General features: G+C 41.4%; 1 protein-coding gene across 2 annotated transcripts in view; it reads left to right on the top strand.

The window, feature by feature from the left end:
* Nucleotides 1-17242, top strand: part of Wdr41 (WD repeat domain 41) — a 50339-nt gene that overhangs the window by 28505 nt on the left and 4592 nt on the right. For both annotated transcript variants that reach the window (XM_028871659.2, XM_037209498.1), the window contains exons 5-10: nucleotides 427-489; nucleotides 5705-5816; nucleotides 8490-8552; nucleotides 10070-10180; nucleotides 14973-15157; nucleotides 16959-17080. In XM_028871659.2, the coding sequence (XP_028727492.1) occupies nucleotides 427-489; nucleotides 5705-5816; nucleotides 8490-8552; nucleotides 10070-10180; nucleotides 14973-15157; nucleotides 16959-17080 (656 nt within the window). The remainder of the gene's footprint in view (nucleotides 1-426; nucleotides 490-5704; nucleotides 5817-8489; nucleotides 8553-10069; nucleotides 10181-14972; nucleotides 15158-16958; nucleotides 17081-17242) is intronic.

Raw genomic sequence — 17242 nt, 5'->3', positions numbered from 1 at the left:
GACTAACACACAGTTACTGTTAATAACAGTAGTAAACCATGCATGTACACTGTAGCGAACTTTCAGAAACTGTTGGGAGATGTGGAAGTTTTCATTATGCACATGTTTTCTACATTATGGTAAACTGTTTTCAGGAGTACACTTTAAGCAGGTGTAGTGTGTGATGCCCATGAAGATTAGTGCTTCAGAGCACTCACTCTGGTGTGTCCTTAAATGACCTCACAGTTCAATAGTAGCTCAACCTGCTCCTAGGTGACGACCTGCCTGCCCTATAGATCCAGGGCAGTATGAACGCCAAATAGCTTAGATTGTATTTAAAGGTTTGCTGACTGTTTATACTTGTGATTTAATTGTTAATCAGAAATGTTATCTCATAATTAAACTTTTAAAATTCTACTTGGAAATTATTTCTTAACATTGGCATAAGTTTGGGACTGCGATACCGGCAGACAAATCCAGAGAGTCTCCTGTTTGCAGTCTACAGTAAAGGTAAAGTCTGAAGCAGATTTGGGTTTTTATGATAGTATTTTTGTTGTCTTCAAAATGTTTTAATAAATTGGATGAAATTAGTTCTTTAGGTTTTACACATTGTTGCTTTCACACACACACACAGCCATTTGATTTTAAGACAACATTTTTGGGATCATATGTATTTAAGTGTGAAAATGTTTCAGTTGGAAATGAGAGCAGGGGAAGACAAGCAAGAAGGCGGGGCGTGGTGTGCTTATAGGGGGCGGGGCCTGGTGTGTTTATAGGGGGAGGGGCTTGATGTGTTTATAGGGGGCGGGCCTGGTGTGCTTATAGAGGGTGGGGCCTGGTGTGTTTATAGAGGGGCTTGGTGTGTTTACAGGGGGTGGGGCCTGGTGTGCTTATAGAGGGCGGGGCCTGGTGAGTTTATAGGGGGCGGGGCTTGGTGTGTTTATAGGGGCGGGGCTTGGTGTGTTTACAGGGGGCGGGGCCTGGTGTGCTTATAGAGGGCGGGGCCTGGTGAGTTTATAACAGGCCCTCCTAGAAGGAGACAGCATTTACAGAACTGTAGCAGGAGCTGTTCTGTTTTTAATGCTTTGACTGAGATAAGGAAGCATTTGTCCCTTGACCGCTGCCTTCTCTAAGGCCATGAGGGCATGTTGGTTTCTTATTTCAAAACCAAAACCTTTAATGTGTTGATGCCATTTCATTTTTTATAAACAAATAATAATTGGGGCTTTTATGGCAGGAATGCTGCCACATGTGAGAGAAACAGATGCGGCCAAGTCTCGTTTCCTTGTGATTCCTACGGGAGAAACGTCGTTTGTTCTGGGGAAGTTAGCACTGTTCACTGCTAGCCAGTTTGGGAAAGGCACAGCTCTGGGGACAGCTGGCCTTCTGACAGCCATTGTCCCCTCCCCCTACTTTTTTTTTTTTTTCTGAGTGCCAGTAGTCAGGCTCATTCATTATTTCCTAGAAACACAGCAGCACGGTGCTGTTCTGATGCCAGTGTGCTGAAGTTCCTGTGGAAGACAGTGCCGTGTGCCATGTTCCTACTGATCCAACAGTGGGGGGTCTGAAGAAGTCGCGAAATAGTCCCTGTATTTTATGTGATATGAAAAAAGTGCTGCTTTTGCTTTCCTGTAAAAATATTTCTTACTATCTGAAGAGCTAAAATCATTAGTTCTCCAGTGAGACTCCTTGAGTTGAAGGAACAGAGAAGAGTAGGATGATGTGTCAGGGGATCCGTCTGGGGGTCTTGGCTGCACTGGTAAGAGGGGCTGGTCCATTAGAACGGATCTTAGGCCTGTGCGGTCAACGTGCTTTCAAAAGAGGTTTGGTCTTTGCTTGCTCTTCCCGTATGTTTGTTTCATGTAAGACTGTCTACAGATCAGATCTGCTCACAGTAGTTCACGCTTCAGTTCTTCTTAGGTGACTTCTCGGAGCAACTCATATCTACAATATAACTCTGTTATTTTTTGACCTAATAAACTTTTTAGATGACAGCTAGAGTTAGCAAGGAGTTGTAGTAAAATTGGCTTCTTTTTTCCCCCATACTTGTTTGGAGATAAATAGATATACTTTTCTTGGAAGGCAGTGTGGTGTTATGAAGGTTCTAATGCACCAGTTCTCAACCTGTGGGTCATGACCCCCGAGGGGGTCACATATCAGATACCCTGTATATCAGATATTTTCATTATGATTCATAACAGCAAAATTATGTAGCAACGAAATAATTTTATAGTTGGGGGTCACCACAACATAAGGAACAGTATTAAAGGGTCACAGCACTGGGAAGGGTGAGAATCTCTGCTCTGAACAGTGAGTATGCACATCAAGTATATCAGGGTCTCTGCTGATGCCCCCCAACAATAAAGGAAGCAATGAGAGGTTTAGGTGGAGGTGTATGAACAGAAGTGTGTGCTGCAAATTAGTTTCTATAAATGGGTGACGGAAGTGTTCTAGTGTCTTATAAAGGGAAACAGTTAAAGTACGGTGTGTGTACACATTAAATGTATTTTAGGAGACTCTAAAAAGACTTTGGAAAATGTAGTGATAACATGTTAAGTATTTAAAACAGCGTGTTATCTTCAATAAAGTATTAACAAACTAAAACTAGCGACATATAGAGAGGATGCAGCACAACCCAGGGAGATTTATTCCAGGAATATAACTTTAGCTGAATATCTGAAAGTCAGTCAATGACCAGTAAGAGTACAGGACAATAACCACATGATCATTTCAGTAGAGGCAGAGAAAGCATTTAACCAACTCTGGTGCAGTCTCGCCATGAAGATAATTTATACCCATACATGACCCACAGAGGTCATTTATGAATATCTAATAATGAATACTGAATACTTTCTCCATAAATTCAGGAATAAAATAGGAATATCTGCTCTCAGCACACATCTGTTTAGCTTGCACTGAAGGATCTGGACAGCAAAATTAGAGAATAAAAAAGAAATAAATGGTTGTTTTATGACTCTTTTATGGGAAAGAAGAACTAAAGCTTTCTGGATTTATACGTGACAAGACCTTATATGTAGAAAATCACAAACCCACACAAAACTGTGAAAGCTAATAAATTAACCTAGCAAGGTTTCAGGGCACATGGCTGACAGTACAAAAATAATTGTAATTCTCTAAAATCAAATTGAGAATCCTCTATTCACAGTAACATCCAAAAAATTAGAATACTTAGTTTTTAAAAGTAGGTAGTTTATAAATTAAAATCTTTAAAACATTGTTTGGTGAAACTTAAGAATATATAAATAAATTAAAAACCTGGAAGCTGGAAGAAATGGCTCAGCAGTTAAGAACACTTGTTGTTCTTGCAGAAGACCCGGGTTCAATACCCAGCACCCACACGGTGGCTCACAGACATCTTTAACTCCAGTTCCAGGCGATCTGAGGCTCCTGTGGGTAAATCATGTACATGATGTGCTTGCATACATACAGGCAAAATACTCATACAGATAATCTAGAAAACATTGTTAACTGGAAAACTATCATATGTTAATGGGTTAGATTAATATTAAGATTTAAACACTACTCGAAATGATCTACAGATGGAATACAATCTCTATCATAAAATTAAATCTGGCTTGCAAACTAATTTGAAACCTGATATGGAAGTGTAAAGGATCCAGAATAGCCAAAACAATAGCCAGAAAGCACACAGATGTGAGAAAATGCCTAATTCTAAAATTTCCTTAAAGATGTAGTATCAAGACAGTGTGATACTGGCAGAATGATGTAGAAATACAGATCAGTGGAATAGGATTGAGGGTCCAAAAATAAAACCTCACACATGTAGATAGTTTGTTTACAAGGGAGCTAGCACCTTTCAATGGAAGAAAGACTAGTCTTTAATAAATGAGTGTATTTATTAAAGCAAGCCAGATGTAGTGTTCACATCTGGACTTCCTGCTATGGAAAGCTGAGGTAGAATCATTTGAACTCACGATTTCAAGATCAGCCTGGACAGCATAGTAAGACTCTGTCTTAAGGAGAAAGAAAAAGCAGAATCAGATGGACATGCACATCTAAAACGGAATAGATTCAATTGGCACCAACTGATTAATTGGGCCTAATTAAGTGGAAACTTTTGTTCTTCAAAGAATACCATTGACATATTGAAAATACAACCCAAATAATGGGGGAAATATGTATAAATCATTTATCAAGCATGTATCTAAAATGTGCAAAGAACTCTTAACATAAAAGTAGCACGATTAAGAATGATTTGAAAGAAATTTCTCCAAAAAAGATATGTAAATGGGCAATGAATGTATGAGAAAAGGCTCATCATCATTATCGAGAGGAATGAATGTAAATCAAAGCCATGATGGGCTCCTTTTTCGTACACACTGGCACCACTAATGTCTAAAAGACAGGGCTTGAGTGTGGATAAACACATGGAAAAGTCGTACTGTAGCTCATGCTTTGCCAGTGAGCTTGTAAAATACTACAGTGACCTTCCAAGTTTGGCAACTCAGTAATGTTAAACAATAACCCTCCTATGTATAATCCCATCCCAAATGAAAACGTGCCCACACATATGTGTATAATGAATGTTCAGAGTGCTGGTATTCATAATAGCTAAAAACCAGAAACAACCAGACTATCCATTGGTTAATGACTGGGTAAACAAAACACGCATATCCACACAGTAGACTATTACTTGCCCATAAACAGAATAAAGAGCTAATGTAGAACCCCAGAGACTAGACAGGGTAGACTCTTGAAATATAAACTGTTTTAATTGCCTTCACGTTTTTCTTTCATCTGTTTTAAAAGAAGCCTCATCCTGAGCCAAGGCAATCATCACACCCCACTCTTTCTAATTCAGTTCTTGTCCGCCTCACTCAGGGTCTGTGGGTGAGGACATGACTCTTGAAGGAAGGGACCCTAAGGTACCATGTAAAGTAAAGGATTCTATACCCTGGGAAGACTTTAAGTCTACCAAACAGAGTTATTGAGAATTAATTGAAAAAGTAAAAACAGTATCATATTCTCCATTTTATTTATTTATTTGTTTGTTTGTTTGTTTGTTTCCAGACAGGGTTTCTCTGTATAGCTTTGCACCTTTCCTGGATCTTGCTCTGTAGACCAGGCTGGCCTCGAACTCACAGAGATCCGCCTGGCTCTGCCTCCTGAGTGCTGGGATTGAAGGCGTGCGCCACCACTGCCCAGCTCTCTATTTTATTTTTAAAAGGCCTTTAAGGATTGTGAGGAAGTTATCTATTAGTGGCTCACAGGTCACCTGAACGCTTAGTGACTTAAAGCTATAATAAACATGTGGTGTCTGTGCTCAGACATAGAGAACCTCTTAGCTGAGTGGTGCTGGCTCAGGGTCGTTGACTGCCACCAAAGGGCTTGTCTGGGTTGGGAACCTACTCAGAGGCTCCCAGTGGCTTGGGACATTGCTGCTGTGTATTGTTCAGAGGCCTCAGCTTCTTGCTGTGGGACTTCTTTAGTGTCCCCTTGGGGCAGTGAGCCAAGAGAGAGCAGGAAAGTCCCAGTGTTGCCTGTGACCGCCTCCCAAATCACATGGCCGCTCTGCTCCGTACCCTGTGAGACAGTATTCTCTTAAAGAACCGATAATCAGAAGCCAAACAAACTGCCTATCACAGGGAGGGCCTTGAAAGAACTTGAGGACATGATTGAAAACCGTGGGACAACGAATGCTAGAATTTCTAAACTGATAATGCATTTCCAATTAATTTTGCAGTGCCTAACTGTCCTGCGGAGACTAGATGTTTGGCTCTCGGGTGGTAATGACTTAGGTGTGTGGAACCGAAAACTAGATCTGCTGTGTAAGACCGACCATCTTTCTGAGACAGGTAAAAACCAGTCAGGGTAATAATGAGACACGATTGATAGACTGTAAAAGACAGTTGAATCTTTAGAGAGACATATCACAACATAATGCGATAATTCCATGTAGGAATTTCTTAGTTCTGAGGACTGTGGGTAGCCATATCCACTTAATATTTTCATGTGACAAATAACTGAAGGAACATTTACATCCGCATGTATCTTATTTATACCAAGTGTTGGGTTTCAGTATGGTATTTTCATACATGGACACAATGTAATATTTTCATGTGACATATAACTGAAGGAACATTTACATCCGCATGTATCTTATTTATACCAAGTGTTGGGTTTCAGTGTGGTATTTTCATACATGGACACAATGTATTTTGGTGATATCCACCCATACTGTCGCTCTCCCTTATCAGCCTTGCCTTTGCACTAGTATTTTCTTCCCCCAGACGCCGCCCTCCCTCCACATATGAGAGAAGACGTGCAGCGTCGTCTTCTGCTTATGGCTTATTTTACTTACAGTGATCACCTTCAATTTCATCTACTTTCTTGAAAATAACAGGATTGTGTCCTTTATGGCTGATAATACTCCTGTGTGTGTGTGTGTGTGTGTGTGAGAGAGAGAGCTATAACACATGGATGAAGGTCAGAGGGCAACTAGTGAGAATCCTTGTTTTCTACCATGGGGATCCCAGGGTCACACTCAGGTCCTCAGGCTTGGTGGCAGGCACCTTTATCCACGGAGCCATCTCACTGGCCCCTTAGCGAACATTTTCTGTGTTTAAAATTCTTCTTGAAGAAAGGAGATTTCCACAAGCTTGAGGCCAGCCTGGGCTATGAGTGAGACCCCATCTCAAACAACAGTAAGCAAACAAACCTGCAAAACTCTTCTCCTGCCCGTCCGTGTCCTTCTCTTGGGCTCTTCTACATGTTTCCCATCTCTTCCATGCAGCCACAAATCGCATTTGTAAAATATGCCCATGTGGAGGAGAAATTAGGGCAGAGATGCTCTTGACATCATAGCAGAGCTGCTAGTCTCTGACAAGTAGGAAGGAAAGGAAGCGGAACATCCCGATTTGCATATATGTTAACAGTTATATTTATAAATTACATACCGCAAAGGGGAAAGACTAACTTCGTTAAACAGTTTCTTGTTAATGGGTTCCAGTATTTCAACTTTTAATACTTGAAGTTAAGTTTAGTCTGAAACCATTTTATGATTCAGCTATGAAAAGATATTCAGTACTCTGTGCTTAAGGCCAAGTACAGTGTCATGAGCAGCCATCCAGCTGCTCGGGAGACTGACAAGGAGGATCTGAACTGAGGACTGTGATAGGCCAGTCTGGACAACAGCAGCAACCAAACCCCACTTACTAAAAATTCTGCACGTAACTAAATGAAGTGTGGTGGTGTAGAGGATAGTCATTTCAGTGAGTCGTTTTAGAAATGCACTAACTAGCCATAAACGTGCTGTTTGAAGGCTACTTCCATAGCTGGGGACTAGAAGGAAGAGTGTTGAGCTGGGAAGAACTGGCTGCCCCACAGAAGAGTCGCTTCCTTTGTGATCTTCTTCAGATGCTCTGGCAGTCAGTGTTTCAGGAGAGGATACCCAGCTTCCTGCCCTCTCCTCTGCCCAGGCCGACACTGTCTACCTGGAGTCGTGCCCAGTCTTACAGGCTAAAAGCTCAGTCCTCAATAGTTCCCTTTCCCATCATACCATTTACATGCCCGTTTTTTGTTTTTTTTTTTTTTTTTTTCTTTTGTTTTGTTTGTTTTGTTAGATTTTGTCCCCCTGGTTATAAATCAGGATTCAGTTTGCTAGAGTGGTTTACAGAACTAAGGGAATCACATTCACCCACTTACTGTCTATCACAAGAGTACCAAAGGAGAAACATAAAGGGCAAGGGGGGAGGAAGGGGGCACAGGGCCTTTGTGCCCTCCCGAAGTGTGCCACCCTGCAGGAGCTGTCCTAAGTACAGCCTTACAGAATCTATCTGAGCCTGTCCTGGCTCTTATGGAGGCTTTATTCCGTAGATGTGGTTAATCAAACTATTCACCAGCGACCAACATTATCTTCTGTCCCTCTCTCCTTGGAAGTTGACCGATGAGGCTAAAAGTGCCAACTTTCTCCTCTTGCCTTGGTCCTAGTGAACGGCTCTCATCCCCTAGCTACCAGGGACGGACACCAGTCATCTCATTGGAACACAGAAAAATGGTGTCTTCCGAGAGACAAAGGATTTTAGGAGTTATGTAAGGAACGGGATGGAGGGCAGATAAGTCTTTTCCACCATTACATTGTCTAATTTAGTGCCAGTGGGCATGCATGGTCTTGAAGTTACACTGAGGGAAACCCCAATTCCATATCTCGTTGAACTAGCCATCATGTGATGGTTGATGGTGATTATCATAAGGGATGCTTAGTAAATATATGGGAGTGGTTGAATATACCATGTTACCACACAGGAGAAATATTCAGAGCCTATTTATATATATAAAAAATGTCTTCCATAGGTATCAGAAACTTACTTATAACTCAGTTTCCAGGTATAAGCAAGGAAGGAAGTATTTATGTAATAGGTTTCAAATATATTTTATGGGAAATGACTAACATAAAATTGAGAAAGTTTTGTTTCTGATGTAACCCAGGAGAGAAAATGATTTGCCTTGTTTTATATTTTTTTTCTAAGGGATCAGTGCTTTGGTTGAAATCCCTAGGAATTGTGTTGTAGCAGCAGTTGGCAAAGAACTGAGTGAGTATATGTGTATATTTTCTTTATGTTTTGCACACATACATGTCTATATAGCAACATGAATAAACACATATGGTGTGCTAGAAAGACAAAAAACAAAACCAACAACAACAAAAAGGTTTTATTTCAGAGATGCCTGCCTCTGCCCTACTCTGGCTTCTTAGAGTTGTTGAAAATTCTATAGGGTGAACCGTTTTCAAGGTGTTAGGTCAGATTTCTTGTCAGTATATTACACTATTACTGTCTCCTAATAATTTGTTTAAACAATGTATCGCTTATTCTAAAGTCAGTTAGCCATAGTATTTTCACTCAGAGTTTATCCATGTCAAGAAGACTTCTCTTGGTATTAACTGAGAGAATTTCTGACAACCACAATTCAAATATGAAAGGCTATTAGAATTTCATAATCTTGTAAATTCTTTGACAGTTGGTGAAATATTGTCAGAGATACAGAAAGAAATGTGCCATGACCTATTTTCCAGAGAGGAATTTGAAGAACAGAGAGACTTGGATAGTTGATTCCCACCACTTGGAAAGGATGTGAGACCTTCCCACCTTTTCTATCAGGCATACCTGTCTCTGGGCATCCACAGCCCAGGCTCCAGTGGCCTATTGGATCATGTAGTACACTGATGGTCAGCCTGCACACAGGTCTCATGTCTGCTGTGGATTCTGAGCATCTGGAGGCAGTAATTGGCCTATTCACATTTGGTAGCTAGAACTGCTAGAATATCATAGATGTTTTGTAAATGTTGGTTGATAGAACCACTTGATTTGATTTTAGGTTTCATATGTTGATTAAAATTAGAATTTATAGTTTAAACAACCAGGCTGGCCTCAAACTCAGAGATCCGCCTGCCTCTGCCTCCCAAGTGCTAGGATTAAGGGTATGTGCTACCACTGCCCAGATAAATAAAACTGTTTTTTAAAGTCAGATAATAAATCAAAGAACACATTCAACATCTATAGTCAAGAAAGTAGAAGCTATATTCTTAGAAGATTTATAATTTATAATAGTATATGCCCCCAAACTGAAAAGTCCTCTTTTCTTGTTTAACTGCTATTTTTATTTTTTGGCCCCTGCTGAAGCCTTTGCTAAATTGAAGGCTGGAATCTGTAGCTTGTTTGGTAGCAGTGAATCCTGGCCTGGACACACATGTAGAGGGCGCTGGTAGTGGAAATGGTCCAGGGGAGTGACCAGGCACTGGCCTGAGCAGGAACAGAGTGCTTCTCCTGACATGTAATGAAGCCTGGGGGAAAGTGGAGGTGTCAGGGTGGGTTTGGGAAGTCAGTAAATGAAGCAAGGCGAAGGAAGCCCTGGCTTAAAGTTTGAGGAGGTCATTTAAGTGTCCCTAGCATTTGAAAGAAATGGTGTAAGCTGGTATAAATAGGTTCTTTTTGGAGTTTTTTGTTTTTGTTTTTGTTTTTCAGTGTGATGTGTACTTTGCACTTAATGTTTTTGGAGTAGAAAGGTAGTTTATGTTCTTTGAACATTTAGTAAAATAACCATCTTTTAGTAATTTTTAGGTTACTAGCACCCACAGAAGATTTGCAGGAATGGGATATCGTTGAAGTTAAACGCCTTCTTGATCACCAGGATAATATTTTGTCATTGGTCAATATCAATGGTAAGCTCTTTGTGTACCTTCATGTGACATACAACTTCAGAATTTCCATCTTGTTTTGTTCCAATAGTTCAGAATGACCACTCAAATAATAGATTAGATTAGTGGAGATTGTTGTTCTCTCTCACTCTAAGCTTTGAGACAGTAGAGCCTAGTTCAAGGCTCTGACTGTGGCAGGACCAAGACTTAGGCACGGACAGGCAGAGTAGGGTTTAACGTACTGCTTGGGCGCTGTGTCTGCTCATCACAGGCTGTGAATTCTGATGCGGTAGCATTTTAGCATTCTTCCCCAATGGCTCTGGCTCCATCACTGCCAATGAGCTGGGATGACTCCGATGGCAGGGGAGGATCGCGAGCTCTGGCTCTTGGTGTTTAGTTAGTTCTGGTAGATAAGTGATGGCTGACACCATCAGAACCGAACTGGGTGATCTGTGGATGAGTCAGATGCAGAGTTGTGGTGGAGACTGCAAGCGGGTTGTGTAAGACTGCTGGGAAACTGGTACAGCAGGAGGAGACACAGCTCCTGTGCCCTGGAGAGCTGGGCTTGGCTGGCTCTTTTGGAGGAATGTGTTGTATAATTGGAGATGGGGTGAAAAGGAGCATGGAGAACACCCCATGTAGACTTGCTTTCTGTCCTTTGTACCGCCTGGTCCTATTTCTAGATGTGTCAATGAACATCCTTCCCAGCTTCAGAGCCTTCCCCTCAGCAGCCAACATCCTGCCAAACTCAGGTGCATGTCTTCCCAAGGATCAGATTGTCTGTGGTGCTGGAAGTCACAGTGGTTGGGCGACTCTTTGTAGAGATCTCCCTACCCATGAATGGTAGCTCCAAAGGCAAACTCTTATATGGGCGACTCTTTGAGCCTTCATGGAAATAATCATGACCAATGACAAGGTCCTGGAGCTTCCACAAGAAGCAAGACAGGTTCTGGCCCATTGTGTTGGTTATGTCTAGTTATATGTCTTATTTTAGTGCTGGTATCCCTGAAACAGCATGGTTACTTAAATGAAGATACCCAGTTATGACCAGACAAGCCTTAGTTAGCTTCATGGCCCAGCTTTTGCTGCGCAGTATACAGCTAGGCTTATAGCTTCTCATTATTTTTATTTATTTTACTTTTGGCTGAGGTGAGAGCCCAGTGCATTCTGAGCAAGTGTGTTCCACTGAGCTGGGCCTACCTCGACCTGAGGCTTACACGGATTTAAAATTTAAGGTTTCTTCTCCCCCTCACCACACTTCCTTCCCTGATAGGGTCTCTCTGTGAAACCCACGCTGACCTTGAATTTGCAATCTCGCCACTTTGACCTCCATAGTTCTGCTGCTCCAAGCATGGACTCCCACACAGCTTTGTCAGGATCTTATGGAAAATGGAAAGCTAAGAGAAGTGAATTAATGAGCTACTAGTGAAGGTTACAGAAAATCCAGAGTACCTTCTGATTTATAAACTGTAAAACGGAACAGCAAATGATAAATAAGGCGAAAGTGTTTTTAGGACCACACACCACATAGTTAGGTGGTCTGGCGGTGTTTGAAAGATTGGCTATTGTTCAGCTCTTGTATGTGGGAGTGCTGCAGATTTTGGCGGTCTTGTGTGATTGAGTTCTGCAGTTCTCCCCTTAACTTTCTGCCCTGCTCCTTTCCCACTCACCCATCTAATACCAGTGGCCAGTTCCTGGGTTTGCATCACAACAAAGGTGCACTTAAAAAAACTAAAAAGAAAGAAAAACAAAACACTATTTCTTGGCAGGAGATGGTGGTGCACACCTTTGATCCAGCACTAGGGAGGCGGAGGCAGGCAGATTTCTGAGTTTGAGGCCAGTCTGGTCTACAGAGTGAGTTCCACAGAGAAACCTGTCTCGAAAAACCCAAAATAAATAAATAAAATATACCATTTCCCCCTTCCCATTCCTCCCTCCAAACCTTCCTGTATATCCTTCCTTCATCTCTTTAAAACTCATTGCCTTGTTTTTCATTAATTGTTGTTGTTGTTGTTGTGTGTGTGTGTGTGTGTGTGTGTGTGTGTGTGTGTAATTATGACCCGCTAAGTCTGTATAATGTTACTCGTGTGTATGTTTTCAGGGATGACCACTTGGTATTTTTTAAGGCTTGAGAAGAAAGCTCAGTGGTCAAAGGGCTCGTGGTGCAAACACGAGGAAATTTCCAGAACTCTTAGGAAAGCTGGACGTACCTGTAACTGCACCAAGGGTGACGGTGACGGTGGAGAAGGGAGTCACTGGGACTTGTGGGCTGTCATCCTAGCTGAAAACCAGCGAGCACCAGTTTCAGTGAGAGACCCTGTCTCAAGGGAATAAGGTGGAGAGCTATTCAGGGCGTCCGGACTCTCCTCTCACCTCCACATGCATGTGCAGAGGCTCACATACCTGCACATACACGTGCAACATAGAAACATATAACCCACACACAGTTTTCTAAAATGAAGTGCATTTTTGGTGAGGGGGCCCTGGGGCAGTCTTTGAATGATGTACTTGAACTCCCCAAATACGTTTGATATGTACTAACCTTGCTGCAGGGGTCTGAATGTCCTGGGGGTGGGGGGTTCCTAAGACATAAACTGACGTTCCTACTCTCTTCTGGCACCCTTGCTTGCTCTGTGCTGGCAGTGTGGCAATCACAGAGCATTCACGCTTGGGAGGTATGGCTAGATGGATGCTGGAGAGATTTTCCTAAGTGGATTTTCCTACTACAGGATGAAATACGTCCACTGTTATATCACTGAGGATGTTTGGTGTGAAACATTTTGAGTGACCTGTCTGGAAATACAATTTACACAGGGAGAAACTATATGCTGAGGTGAATGCCAGTCTTTTGCTATGAGTGAAAGAGATCATTGATAACTGTGTTTGTGTTGTGTAAAAGAACCACAGAGCGGGCGACTATGTGGTCAGTCTCAGAGTTTTAATTCAGGGTTGACTATAGACCCAGACCTGGAGTCGAGGAGTCTCTTTTTCATCCTTAACTTCTTTGATTCTTTCGGAGTTGAGTGAAATTGGAGGAGGCATGGGAAGATTAATGCCGCTGAGGTACCCCAAACTGCCATAGTGTTAAAACTAGCAAGTTGTCTCCCTCCAGAGACCATAAATAAACTTACTTCTTCACACAACACATTCTATAGTGTGTCAGGAACTACAGACATCAATAAGCTACCTATTATGACTCTGAGACCAAGATAAAAATAGTGTTTCTATCTAGGATGGTTAGTGACTTTTATTTCTAAGAGATTGTTCATCTGGCTCTGGCAGATTTCTGTGCTGCTGGCTTATTTGACAGATGGAATAATAAAGTTCTAATTACCCATCTGTGTATTTCTAAGTTGTAAATCACTGTGCAGTTAAATACTGTTAATGTAGAGTATTAACCATACTCAAAATCACGTAGATGTTTTTTAAAATAGCTAGATATTTACTACTTATTTATTTTCTATAATCATCCTCATTTAATGCAGAGGAATCCAAGACAGAGAAAGGTTAGTGATTTCCTTGAGACTAGCTGGCTAGTAACAGGCAAAGCCAGAACTGTAACGTGAGTTCTATGCTCAGAGCATTGTTCTGTTCTGACTTGCCTTAAATATGTAAGAATAGTTAATAAATTACATTTGAGTAATTTTTAGTCTAGCAGTTGCATGTATCTATTAAATGTATAATTTATAAATTGTCTAGGCCTTAGTTTAACTCTATTTGAGGGTTTTAAAGCTTACTATTTTACAAGTTAAACATAGTCATAATAAAAATATGGCACTAGCAAGAAACATAGCATTACATTAAAAATGGAATTAAAGTGAAAATTGTGCCATTCAGTATTAAACACTAGGGTACATCTTTTTATGTATTTCATATGTGTATACATATGTGCATTTGTATATACACGCTTTACTGTTTTATGAGTATGTATGACCTTAGTTCCATGTCAATATAAATATACCTTTACAGATCAATTTTCAATAGCTAGTATTTTATTTTATGGTTGTCATATTATCTAGCCTGCAGTTGGATATTTAGGCTGACCTCAAAATTTTAGGATTTTGTCTTGCAGCTTTGTACATACATTGTTATGCATTTCTCTCAGGATAAATTCCTTGAAATGGAACTGGTGGATCAATATGTTTGTTATTTTACAGTTTGACTCCTATTATTAAATTAATCTTTGAAATAATTGTGTGATATTGTACTAAGACATTAGTAGTATATAAACATACCGATTCCCACATATTTCTCACCTATACTTTATATATCATTTAAAATTTCTTTATTAAAGTAGTTAAAATGTTATCACATTTATTTTCCATCTATTTTTTTATTCTTATTCATTCTCAGGAGTGCCATATGCATTGAGTATAATGAACTGTTTTGATATTTAAGTTGCCAATCTCCCCATTTTTTAAATCATATGTGTATCTTTCTTTGCCAAGCAGATTTCTTTGTATGTCTTCTCTGTCCTTTTTTAGTGCCCTTTAACACTCTGTATTCATAGAACTACTTGCTTTATCCACGCCTGTAAGTACCCTCAGTGTTTTAATTGACAGTTTTTTGGCATATCATCTAAGGAAGATTCTTTTATTTTTATTCCTGTAAAAGTTGACCAAACATTATAGATGGCATTTTTGTTGGCCCAAACTGTAATATTTATCTTCAGTCAGTGAACTAGTCTGTTTCTAGCCTCTTACTGTCATATTAATCTTTCTGTTTAGCTTGTCTAGGTACAATTAGGAAACCCATTCATTTTTGTTTTTAGCCTAGAGAACATGATCAGTACTGGAGCATTTGTGAACTTTTCTAGATACGAGTTTCGCCACTGGCTCCCATGTTGGAGAGCTGATCATCTGGGATGCCCTGGACTGGACTGTGCAAGCTTGTGAGCGCAGCTTCTGGAACCCATCTTCACAGCTGGATGCCCAGCAGGAAATAAAACTCTGCCAGAAACAAAATGACATTTCTATTAATCATGTCACCTGTGATGAAGAGGTAAAAAGTATAAATTGTAATTGTTACAAGTAAAATCAGTCTCCGATATTTAAAGCCTAGTATGTTGGACATGTGATTCTGGGCTGCGGAGAGGGGCAGAGGCACTTCAGTGGGAAAGGCACCTGCCACCAGCCAACAACCTGAGTTCAATTGACAGGATCCACAGGGTGGAAAGAACCAGTACACGAATGCACCCGAGCACACGTGTACACACACACACGCACACGCAGAGTAACGAAAAAGGTTACTGCCAATGGTTTCAGGTTCTGAAGTGGCCTGATAATTGTATAAGGAGTGTACAACTTATATTTAAAAAGAGCACTTTCATTCTTGCTCCTAATCTTGCACGCAAAGAAATGATTAGAACACAAATTTCCATACCCAGTTTGGGTTGGATTAAGCAATCCCGTCGTGCTTGAGGTTACCGTTTCATTTGTTTTCAGATGCGTTTCCTAGAGAGGGAAAGAGTGAAAACTTTGAGACATGCTCCCCTTCTTGGTTGCTGGCATCCTGGCCAGAGCACCCGGGCGAGAAGAGCTGCCGCCTGGCTTGGCAGGCAGTGAGTGGTGCTTTGGAAGTGCATGCTGTAAAACCAGTGCCGACTCTTGCCTCCGATCTGAAAAAGTCTTTTCTTTAAGCCTCAGTGGCTCAGAAAATGTGTCTAAGGGGAGTTATTTTTCTCTGTGTTCATAGCCTTGAGAAAGGAAGTAAAGGAAACCTTTCTTTTGTTTGTTCTCTATCCTCATTTACATACTTGTTACTGTTTTATTATTTGCACTGAAAAAATTCAGGACTAGTACTTTTATTTTCTTTGTACTGCTTTGTGTGCATGTGTACATGTTTGTGTGCTTATGTGGGTGCTGGCATGTGACACTGAGTACGGAGGCTGGGGGTCAGCGCCAAGTTTCTTCCTCCGTCACTTTTCACATTATTTCATTTGAAAAACTTTTAAAAATGTATTTATTTGTGTGTGTGTGTGTGTGTGTGTGTGTGTGTGTGTGTGTGTGTGAGTTGTGCTGTGGTCCACGTGGAGTTGGTTCTCTTCTTCATCACATGGATCCCGGGACGGGACGGAACTCAGGCCATCAGACTTGGTGGCAGGCACCCTTACCAGCCATTCTTACCAGCCCTTCAGTTTCTTCCATTTGAACTTGCCAACCTGAAAAGTGACAATAATGCTCTCCTCTCACACCTTAACAGAGGCCATACGGTGGAGGTGACGTGAACATTAGCAAAAATACTTTCTAAAAATTCGAGTGTCTTGATAGGAAAGTATTTCTAGCACTATGTTTAGAATTTTTTTTTCCTCTTAATTCTTCAGATGACCTTAGGATAGTGCCACCATAGCAAAGACTTCTTCAGGTTGTTTGTAGGCCTTTGGGTTGCTTAAGACGTGCAGAGCAAGTCATTTTGCCTACGTTTCCAGACAAGAGCAGCTGAGTAAATTCCCAAGGGTATCGTGTTCTTTAGAGGCCCAGGCTGCTCTTAGGCACCTTCTGCTGCAGGGCCCTGGTGGCAGCCACCACTCCCGCAGCTCTGGTCTCCAGAGAGCACGAAGGCAGAGCTGAGCTGCCCCGTGCGGAGCCTTCCCGGCATGCTTTCCTCGGGCTTGCTGAGTGTGCCAAGCCTTCCTTGGTGACTTTGACATTGGGGGCGTCACAGGGCAGGACTGTCGTTTTTGTCTGAAAGCTGGGAAGGTAACAGTGGCTTCCCAGTGTCACAGAGGGGGAATTCTATTATACCAGGTAGTCATGACTAGTTCTATGTCAATTTCTGAACTTTCTCCATCCCTGCCACCCAGAATATATTTGCTGCAGTTGGAAGGGGGCTGTATGTGTATAACCTACAATCGAAGCGTGTGATTGCCTGCCAGAAAACTGCGCATGACTCCAACATCCTACACATCGACAAACTTCCCAACAGGTACATGTTCCCATCTCAGCAAAGATGAAAGACAGTCACGGTTCCTGGGGCCACCAGCGTAATTTCTGCAGTAGCCAAATTAACTGGCTCCATGGCTTTGACCTTGGTATTCTTTTAGAAATAGAGAATGTTCCATGACTGACTGTAATTGAAGAGTTTGTA

The sequence above is a fragment of the Peromyscus leucopus genome, chromosome 11 (assembly GCF_004664715.2).
Source record: "Peromyscus leucopus breed LL Stock chromosome 11, UCI_PerLeu_2.1, whole genome shotgun sequence".
NCBI lineage: Eukaryota > Metazoa > Chordata > Mammalia > Rodentia > Cricetidae > Peromyscus > Peromyscus leucopus.
The sequence above is the reverse complement of the archived record's forward strand: the minus strand, read 5'-3'. Positions and strand labels throughout refer to the sequence as shown.